At 41.9% G+C, this 10,592-nt stretch overlaps 1 protein-coding gene across 2 annotated transcripts; it reads right to left on the minus strand.

Annotated features, from left to right (window-relative positions):
• Window positions 1-2,305: 2,305 nt before the first annotated feature.
• LOC120475094 (E3 ubiquitin-protein ligase TRIM16) lies at window positions 2,306-10,309 on the minus strand. 2 transcript variants are annotated; one of them, XM_089133601.1, is made up of 6 exons: window positions 9,653-10,302; window positions 8,838-8,933; window positions 8,517-8,750; window positions 6,087-6,240; window positions 5,887-5,934; window positions 2,306-4,098 (listed from the first exon to the last, which is right to left on the minus strand). In XM_089133601.1, the coding sequence occupies exons 1-6, from the start codon at window positions 10,229-10,231 to the stop codon at window positions 3,521-3,523; spliced, it is 1,689 nt and encodes a 562-aa protein (XP_088989727.1). In that variant the 5' UTR covers window positions 10,232-10,302; the 3' UTR covers window positions 2,306-3,520. The 2 variants fall into 2 exon arrangements, with proteins under 2 accessions (XP_088989727.1, XP_088989729.1); XM_089133603.1 differs by lacking the exon at window positions 6,087-6,240 and having other exon boundaries at window positions 3,939-4,098; window positions 9,653-10,309.
• Between the last annotated feature and the right edge of the window lie 283 nt (window positions 10,310-10,592).

The raw sequence follows: 10,592 nt of genomic DNA on the forward strand, positions 1-10,592 counted from the left end.
ACATTTACAAAACCGCATACATACATTTATTAAATGAAACGAGTTGATTTCACTAGAATATTACTGAAAGTTCATTGCACTTAATAGAGAAAAGTAATGGGACCTTAATAATATTCAGCAGAACTCAAATTGAATCAGTTGCAGCAGATTTGTAGTTCCCAGCATGCTTTGCTCTAGTCTCTGAAAGGAGAGTAAATGCTGAAATTAAATGTTTTTGCACCTGATTAATAAAGATGGACCTGTTGGTGTTTAATGTTGTTATGGTGGCATTTATAAGGGTGTGTGAGTTTTGGGAGGATTAAACTGTGATGAAGAGTATTGAGCCTGTGAAAATGTGAACACTTTTTTTACACTGCTTTGTTTGAAAATAGGAATTTTACTTATAGTTGAAAGTATTGGAGTCAGATAGGGTTTTATTACACCAGAAAAAAAGAAGTTCAATAAATATACTGTCAGTTAAATGATTATGAAAGCATTAGGTGATCCCATAATAATCCAACATAGATCTACATGGTTATGCCAAAAAAATCAAAATTCCAGATTCTGCGATTTTGACCTGTCGTAATTGAATTATGATATTAACAATTTAATTATGACTAGTTAATTATTTACATCCATGTGTTAATGTTGTCATAATTGTTTTGAGATGATCAAATGGATATTTCAGCAAGAGAGCAGTTTTCTGATGTTTTGATCTGTTGTTCTTTCCATCTAGTCATTCAAAGAGGAATTGGACAAGATCCCTTTAACTAAAGACGCCAGTCTATTCTGGAATGAGTTTTTAATATAAAAGTTGATTAGCCTATAACAACTCTTCAGCTCTGCACATGTCCAACAAATCTATGTAATGTTTAATTCGTAATTTTGGTGGTTCTACATACAGGAGGTCACTGCCTCTTTTGCTGTATTGTACAACTGTGGACTAACAACGAACAGCTGTAACTAACGTTAACAAAGATTAACAAATATAGTAACATGGATTGATCTTGGTTTGTTAATGTTAGTTAATACATTAACTGTTAACTAATGAACCTTTGTCACAATTAGAAGGTGGCAGACCAGGTTAAGGTCAATTAACAACAACTTTATTGAAGCGTGAGCAGTCCAGGCAGAGTAATGCAGCTGTGAAGATAATGATATGGTGTTGATTTAGCTGAACAGGATGAATGTCTTCACAGGAGAGAAGTAGACGAGATGAGTCTGATTGACGATGATCAACAGTGACGGGAAGATCGGGATTTCAGGTGAGTTGAAGGAATGATGATCACTCGGGTGAGCAGTCTGTAGCGGTTGTCAAGGTGACTCAGTGCAGTGATCAGGTGCTGGTTGCTAGGGTGAGGGTTCTGTGGACTCTGTGACAACCTTATTGTACAGTGCTACTGTTATTGTAATACCAACTAGGTAGTGATCTACGTTTTATTAAAGGAACACTCCAACGTTTTTTTGAAATAGGCCTTATTCACAGTATCCCCGACATTAAAATAGTTTGGCAAAAGCCTTTTTTTTCAAAGTGCATGCATTGTCTTAGTTTGGCAGCACCAACGCTAGGTTAGCTTAGCATAATGAATGGACTCCTATGCTGCCAAGTAGCATGTCGTGGGTAAAAGTGAAGTCACGCTCTTGGTCTCGCAAAAAATCCCCCATGTCAATCACCATTCACTATGTCTACTGTGGTAAAGATAGCCAGCTAATATTCACGCCGGTATGTTGACGGATGTTGGGGTTTTTCAGGTGTTGCGTGATATGACTGTGCCCAAGTAGCAGTGCTTCGCCTGTGATTCACCCTAATATAGTCCCAAGCCAATATCTGTCTATTTAATTGCCTAGTCTTAATTTGAAATGTCATTTGTACTCGTTGTGAATACACAGGCCACAAGAAGTAATTAGGTTTTGATTTTTGTTTTTTTAATCACTTTTACTCACGACATGCTACTTGGCAACATAGGATTCCATTCATTATGCTAAGCTAAGCTAGCGTCGGCACTGCCGAACTAAGACAATGCATGCACTTTGAAAAAAATGTTTTTGCCAAACTATTTTAAAGTAGGAGATACTGTGAATAAGCCCTATTAAAAAAAAAAAAAAAAAAAAAAAAAAAAAAAACGGTGGAGTGTTCCTTTAAATAAACATGAGGTATTTCATACAGTTTATGATCAATTGATGGGCTTTGTATCTTTTACATTGTTTGTGATTACATTCAATTTGAAACAATTCAGACCCGAAGATCAAACATTTCACTAATAATTAAAGCTGCAAGCAGCATTTATCGGTGTTCAAGCAGTTCAGGCCTTTAAGCACAAAAGCATCGAAAGGCATTCAATTTTATTTAACATGCATTTATCCACGGACATAATAGATGTAAAACACCATTTACAATCAATACAGGCAATTTAACATTGGAAATACATGGTTTTAAAGCTTTTTAACAGTTATAGTGCCAACTATGGTCCGATCTCCATGAAACTGTGCATGCTTCTTCGGCATGTTATGAGACATATGCTCATCAATTTTTGTGAAAATTTTGAGTTTTCCTTTAGGATTTATATGATTTTGGTTGCATTTTGTCCCACCCTTTTTGTAAACGACCCTGTTATGGCCAATCAAAAGCAAAAGTTCTACTTTTTTCCGATAATTATTTATCTAGAGAGTCCAGAGTGTTAGGACACATATGCTCATCGATTTTTGTGAAGTTGTGACTTTTTGCCACAGACCACTATCTAAATGACCCTGTTACAGCCAACCAAATGCAGAATTTCAACTTTTTTCGATAATTATTGATCTAGAGAGTCCAGAGAATAGGCCTAGACTGGTTTGGTCCCGATTGGGCAAAAAACCAGGGACTAGTTCGCAAAAGTGGGTTTTGGACAAAAAAAGAAATAAAGTTTTTTTTTGCTCCAAATGGAAATATACATCTTATCCGTCTTGAGCCAGGGATTACAGTGGTGTAAAAACATTGAAGCTAAGTCAAACGGTCTAGGAGTTATGAGCAATTTAGTACTTTTGATTGCTGTAGCGCCACCTATGGGCCAATCGGGCTCATACTCTGATAGCTTCTCCACAATTTGAGGCCCTACCATCTGACAAAGTTTCAGAGCTCCAGGCCTTACGGTTTGGGCTGCACGATGCGTTTTAGGGGATTTTTTTTTCTTTCTACCAAATACAATAGGTTTTCAGCACTTCGTGCTTGAACACCTAATTATTATTATTATGTGCAGACACGGACCCCAAACACACCGCGTCTTCTAAGTCAGGTGGCTGTAAATGCGCAAAACCGGTTTCCATTGCAGTTTTGCAAAATAATTCTTTTTCGAATTGAGTGAAAAAACTCCTCATGCGAGCGTAAAAACGTTTTTGCAATAAACAAGAGTTTTTTTACGAAATGGACGTGTTTCCATTGTGCGCATTTTCAATTTTCAATTTCAATTTGTGCAATTTTAAGGGTAATGGGAACGCGATAACTGATTTATCATGAAGCTCAAAGCATTATGGGTAGAATCTCTCTACAGTGTATTCTGATTCATCAACACAATTTCACTGATGATCCACAACTATAAACCCTAAACCCAGGATAGAGCAGGTGAGTGAATGTGGTCTGGACTGTGTGTATGAGGATCAGTGTGTCAGAGACGCTGTAGAAGGACAGAGTTCCTGCACTGCGATCCACACACACTCTTACTCTGTGATACACACACACTCCTGTTGTACTGTTATCCACACACACTCCTGTTCTACTGCTGATGGGCTTTACAGGGAGTTCAGTCTTTATGTTATTGTGTTTGAATGAGTAACCGGAGGGAAAGCAGATCAAACTCCAGGACTGATCATTACATCCAAACCAACACTCTTTACCCGATCCCTTCCTGCTGATGCTCTTATATGACACTGATATAAACACATCACCACTCCACTCAATCTCCCAGTAACAGCGTCCCCACACACTCTCTCTACACAACACCTGAGGATTATATCCATCAAATCTGTCTGGATGATCAGGATACGACTGAAACTTTGGGTAATTGTCAGTAATCACTCTGTTCCTCTCAGACAGACGGAGGTGTTCATTCACTGTGTTCAGATCCAGATTGAGCTGATGGGAATCTGATGGAGATAAAACACATCAGAATCAGGAATTATGAATCTGTCTGATCTATTAATGTAAAACTGTAAAAATGACTTTTGCTGCTTGTTAAATGAACTGGTAACACTTTACAATAACGGCATGTTATGAATCATTAGCTAAGCATATGATTATAAGCATATGATTATATGCTTGATTTTTCGCTTACCCCACCTGTAATAAGCAGTTTATAAATACAGCTTCAGAATCATGAATATTTTTAGTCTGGTGTCTCTATTGTCCTGTGCACGGGGTTATCAAAAGACCAAGCCTATTCATTTACATCCACATTGTAATGCACAAAATTTAGCATTTTAATCAACAGTGCGTTTTTTAACCTTTTACCATGTCTTGGAGTATTGCAATAATATTGTATCATGAGTTAATTTGTGTTATATGTATCGAGTTGTGACATTAGGGTATTGTTACACCCCAAATTCCTACTGTTATTCGTGATTAATTCAAGTAGTAACTGAACATTTAAGAGTTGTCAATTAACTATTTTTATGAGCTCATCTAAAGTGAGGACTAGTTATGCCTCGTAAAGCTTTTATAAATCAGGATTTCCTCTTTGAATAAAGGGTGTTTGAGCAGAAGAGGTGCTTGTGTTCAGGCTGTGAGAGACTGTCAGGGTTGGTCACTTCAGTCTGCGTATTCTTGGTTTGGTGACAGAGCTCTGACGCTCCTGCTGTCTTTGGGGGAGATGTGGCCTAATGGTTAGACTTGGGTTCGAGTCTCAGTACCGGCAGGAGATGTAGATGCGGGAGTAAATGATCAGCGCTCTCTTAACTCTCATTATCCACGACTGAGCAAAACTGTTCTTGAGCAAGACACCGAACCCCCAATCGATACCCGGCACCACAGCAAATGGCTGTGTGTGTGTGTGTGTGTGTGTGTGTTCACTATTTACTGCGCCTAATGTGTGTGCACTAACTTAGATGTGTTAAATGCAGAGGGCAAATTCTGGGTTACCACACTTGGCCTTCACACGTCACTTTCACCTTAACTTGTGTGAAGGTGCGGTTTTAAGTTCGCTCCGGCTGTATGCCCTTCTGTCCGTTGTTGTGTTGTATTGTTGTGCTCTGTGTAGCACAGGCTGATGTTTTCAGCAGCCGCACATTTTAATGTTTTCATGTTTTGTGTGAACACATGGCTTATACGTGTGCTCATTAGCTGCAGTTTCTGTTTTCTTTAGTGTGAGCACATGGCTTGTCATGTCTGACTTTGTACCATGTGCTCGCATGTCTGTTCTAACACTGGCCATCTTGTTATCTGATTATTGGTTTATTTGCCCCACTTGTCCTCCCTTGGTACCTGGCTTGTTTGCTCCATATTTATTGATTCTCTGTGTTTGCAGTTCAGTGTCAGATCGTCGTTGTGTGTACTTCTACTGTCCAGCCCTGTCTGTCATATTTTACATATTTTAACTTTGCATCCTTGAGTCCTCACCTCACCTCATCCCTTACCTCAACCCTGACAGGCTACATGACAAACATCATGTGTGTTGCTTCACTTGATAAAAAATTACTGATGAGAAATAACTGAGCTCATGCCAGTACTGAGACTAGTCTCTTTTTACAAGCTCATCCTCTATGTTACATTTATGTTCAATATATCATCAGTGTCTTAGTACAATTTACCAGATATCCTGTGCAAATCAACATTTACATGATCAACTATAAAACTCTTCTGTCATGTTTTCTTCCACTTCTCCAGGAAGAACATGAACACACTCAGAGAGTTTTCTGCTGGTTTTCTTAGTGACTTACATTGTAGGAAGTCGTTCCTGGTCCTGGGAACAATGTTGGAGAGAGTGACTGTGGAAATAACAGACATGAAGAGTGTGATTATCATGTCTAGAGAAAATGATCCCTGCATCCGTTCCTAAGACATTTCTAATATGATCTTCTCTGGCATGATCTGAGATGATGGAGGATCATTTCTGAGAGCAGGATCTCCAGGACTTTACCTCTGTCAGAGATCTTCTTCTCTTTGCAGAAATCCTCCAGTCTGTCTCTCAGCTGACGGACAGATTCTCTCACGCCATCAAAAGAGGAGAGAGAACTGAAGGGATTGTCATTGACGTCTGTAGATTCAGGAGGAGCTGAGAGAGACTGGAAACTCTACAGAAAACACAAATCAAAGCTCATCACCTCCACACTTCATCAATAACCGGCTCTACTGTCAGATGTGTGCGGCTCTTGATGATCTTTAGTAACTCTCCTCAATCCAGCACATCTCATATTCATTATGTCATTAGAGCTGCAAATTCTAGCATATGCCATTTACACTATATGTAAACTTTTTAGAAAACCATTTGGATGATAAAGCATCTGCCAATAACATAAATTTAACAGATCTAGCACATCAATGGTGTTGACATTCAGGGCTGTTTCTGACTGGATGAGTTGAGCTAGATGAAATGAGTTGTTAACATGGTAACATAATGACACTGCATTTTTACCAAAAACCTCACATGGTAAATTTTTGAAAAAATGCAAAGAGCATTTAAAGCTAAGGTATGTGATGATGATCCAATTTCAGCATATGACACAGGTACTAAACACAGGGATAAAAGTCAAACTAGAATTTGTTTTCACTGATTCTCTGGATCCACCTCTGACCTCCAAGCCCATGACTCCAACTTGGCCTATTGACCTATCGGCTCCATGCTCCTTCGGTAAGTGTGGGACAGGGGCCACAGACTTAGGGGGAAAAAGTCCATGGAGAGACTGGTGGAGGAAAAGTCCACAGTGTCATCAGCATTGGAGGAGCTGACCTTGGAGGAGCCATTGGGGGAAGAGCCTGCATTGGAGTTGACAGAGGGAGGTGCCGGGGTGAAACCAGGAACTGACCGAGGTGGAGCTGGGAAAGGTGCAGACCCGGGGGGGGGGGGGGGGGGGCAGTCTACACCTGTGACAGTACCTCCTCTCTACTGAGCAGCTACCTGATGCTCCATAATGTAACTACAACACAACACAAGAGTTCAGGAGGGAGGTGGAACGGTGGAGGATCAGGGGGAGGGATGGTGGGCCAGGTCCAAGGGGCTTAACCGACAGCCAGGGCAAAACCGAGAGTCCGTCGGCTGGCCAGGGCGGAGAAGAAAGTCCATCCGGTGGCCAGAGCGGAGAAGACAGTCCATCGGGCAGCCAGGGCAGAGAAGACGACAGTCCTTCGGGTGGCTAGGGCGGTGAAGACTCTTCGGGCGGCCAGAGCAGTGAAGACCCTTCGGGCGGCCAGGGCGGTGAAGACCCTTCAGGCGGCCAAGGGGATGCAGGTCGAACAGGCGGCCAGGGTGGCGACGTCACCTCGGGTGACCAGGGCGGAGACTTAGGAACAGACACTGGCTCAGAAACAACAACAGAAACCAGCTCAGAAACAGCAACAGACACCGGCTCAGGAACAGCAGACACCGGCTTAGGAACAGCAGACTCCGGCCCAGAAACAGCAACAGACACCGGCTCAGGAACAGGAATGACGGGATGTGAACAGTCTCTGACTGGGCAGAAGGGACGTGAACAGTCTCTGACTGGGCAGAAGGGACGTGAACAGTCTCTGACTGGGCAGAAGGGACGTGAACAGTCTCTGGCTGGGCAGACGGGACGTGAACAGTCTCTGACTGGGCAGACGGGATGTGAACAGTCTCTGACTGGGCAGACGGGATGTGAACAGTCTCTGACTGGGCAGAAGGGACGTGAACAGTCTCTGACTGGGCAGACGGGACGTGAACAGTCTCTGGCTGGGCAGAAGAGACGTGAACAGTCTCTGGCTGGGCAGACGGGACGTGAACAGTCTCTGGCTGGGCAGAAGAGACGTGAACAGTCTCTGGCTGGGCAGAAGGGACATGAACAGTCTCTGGCTGGGCAGAAGAGACGTGAACAGTCTCTGGCTGGGCAGAAGGGACATGAACAGTCTCTGACTGGGCAGAAGGGACGTGAACAGTCTCTGACTGGGCAGAAGGGACGTGAACAGGGGACGTCAAACAATTATGAAAATGCATATTAATTTAATCAGGTTTCAAAATAATCTGAAGCATTTTAGGTGAAAATTCCTCAATATTGGTACCATCGGTTTCACCATGTAAAATTTTGATTAAAAAAAGTTTAAATGTTATGGAAGTTTTGAATGGTTGATGACACTAGTGGAGTTTAGGAGCTGAATATATCTTCCAGAAGAGGGAGCTAAAAAAAAATGGTTTCCTAAGAGATTTCCAGAGCTGAACTGATTTTGCAAGTGTCACTTTGAAAAGATGATCAGCTGAGAGTCTGACTGATGATTATATCATAACCGAACACACAGATCAACACTTCAGTCAGAGGCTCATTCTGCTCTCATCAAATGTTTCTCTGAGTCTCTTGCTCTTGTCCACTATGATCCTGTTCTTCTGGATCTGTGTTACCTGCAGGAACCGTATGTGATCCTGTGTGTGTGAAAGCTGCTCCAGCTCAGCCTCTCTCCTCCTCAGATCATTGATCTCCTGCTCCAGTCGCTCCAGTCGTTCTTCAGCTCGACTCACTGCAGTCTTTTCCTGATCTCTGATCCGCTGTGTCGCCTCAGAGCGGCTTCTCTCAATGGAGCGGATGAGCTCAGTGAAGATCCTCTCGCTGTCCTCCACTGCTGTGTGTGCAGAGCGCTGTTAGGACACACATCACAATCACACAGTGAGCTTCAGTGAGTCCTGACTGAGACTTCTCAAACTTCTCTTCTTCTCCAGACTCACCTTATGAGACTCTACAGCCTCTCTCAGCTGCTGAAGATCTTTCTCTCTCTGCTGGATCCTCTGCTGGAACGACCTCTGCGTCTCCTTCAGCTGCTTCTGCAGCACAAACCAATAACAGAGATGCACTTTACACTCTCACTATATCATCATGAGAAGAGTTGAATCCAGTGACAGGAGAATTAATAACCAATGGCTGGAAGTTCAAACTCCTGAAGGGATGATGGATCAGTTTTACCACCATTGAACATGAATTTACATGAAGCAGAAGTTCTGTTTCACACTGCAAGCATAAGCATCATAAAAGTCAAACTGACACACAGATGGAAAGCTTCACAATGACAGAGTTTCTGCTGAATAACAGACTTGCGGATCTATATAGTTCAACTGGACTGAGTCAGATTTACTGAACAATGTCCATTTTTTAATAACCCATAACCTAGGTTGAACAATGTGCTGCACAATAAAAACATAACAATATGACAATACAATGTAATTAATTAAAACACAAGCCAACTCAAGAAAATGTGTTTTTTTTAACTTAGATTTAACATATATATATATGAAGATGCAGATCTAATACACAGTCTGAGAAACTCCTGCATTTCAGCTTCGACTTTGGAATTCATAACAATCTTTTGCCTACTGAGGAAGCGTGGTCACTCTAAATAATATTTGCATAATATTTTCCATTATTTTATGTCCACTTACAGTTGCTCTTCACTTCTGTGACGTCTGCAGTGTGAATGATGTTTCCTGATCATATGGTGCCAATATAAACAGTGTCAACATTATTTCATCAGTGTCTAGTTTCATACCTGTTTCTCTGTCCTCTGCGCTGCAGCTGATACAGTGTCGTGGTTTTTATGTTCGTCCATCGAACACAGCACACATATACACTTCTGGTCAGTGCGGCAGAAAACCTCGAGGAGTTTATCATGTGTTTGGCAGATCATCTCCTGCAGTCGTCCAGTGGCGTCAGTCAGATTGTGTCTCTTTCCTTTAAACAAACTCTCATGTTGTTCAAGGTGACTTTGACAGTAAGAGATCAGACACACCAGACAGGACTTGACGGCTTTGTGTTTTCTTCCAGTACAGACGTCACACTGCACATCTCCAGCTCCAGCGTAACAGTCAGCAGGAAGTGTAGTCTTCTTCAGTTTCTCCACCAGTTCAGCCAGCATGGTGTTTTTAGCTAAAGCAGGTCTTGAACTGAAGGTCTGTCTGCACTGAGGGCAGCTGTAGACTCTCGTCTCGTCCTCCTGATCCCAGCAGCCTGTAATACAGATCTTACAGTAACTGTGTCCACAGGGAATGGCCACTGGATCCTTCAGGAGATCCAGACACACTGGACACAGGAACTCATTCTGATCCACTGAAATTCTGGCTTCTGCCATTTTACTACATGAATACTGTGACACAAACACACAACAGCTCGACTGCACTTCAGTTTCACTTTCGCAAATTCTTCCTGCTTCCTGGTTTTGTGTTTGAGTGACGTGTGCAAAAAAGATTTATCTACAAGTCTGTAAATCAGGTTCCTCATTCCTGCTGCTGGACACCCTTATTCCTGTGGAGTTCAGTTTCAACCATAGTCCCACACAACTGGATGTTATTTTAAATGCAAAAACCTTTTAAAGGAAGTAGTTAGAAAAAGGAGGCCTGCTGTAAAGTCACAGATCATAAAACCTCCACTAGATGTCAGTCTCAGAAAGTCACTCAAAAACACTTTACTGAGAATCATGAATACTGCATCCT

This window comes from Pimephales promelas, chromosome 7, assembly GCF_988280905.1.
Source record: "Pimephales promelas chromosome 7, fPimPro1.hap1.1, whole genome shotgun sequence".
NCBI classification, from domain to species: Eukaryota; Metazoa; Chordata; class Actinopteri; order Cypriniformes; family Leuciscidae; genus Pimephales; species Pimephales promelas.

Excerpts from the sequence above, each read along its gene's own strand:
- LOC120475094 (XM_089133601.1), bottom strand. The coding sequence starts at position 10,231 with ATGGCAGAAGCCAGAATTTCAGTGGATCAGAATGAGTTCCTGTGTCCA. Across the intron at positions 8,934-9,652 it reads CGCAGAGGACAGAGAAACAG|AAGCAGCTGAAGGAGACGCA; the intron begins GTATGAAACTAG and ends TTTGTGCTGCAG. Across the intron at positions 4,099-5,886 it reads CAGGAACGACTTCCTACAAT|ATTCCCATCAGCTCAATCTG; the intron begins GTAAGTCACTAA and ends TATCTCCATCAG.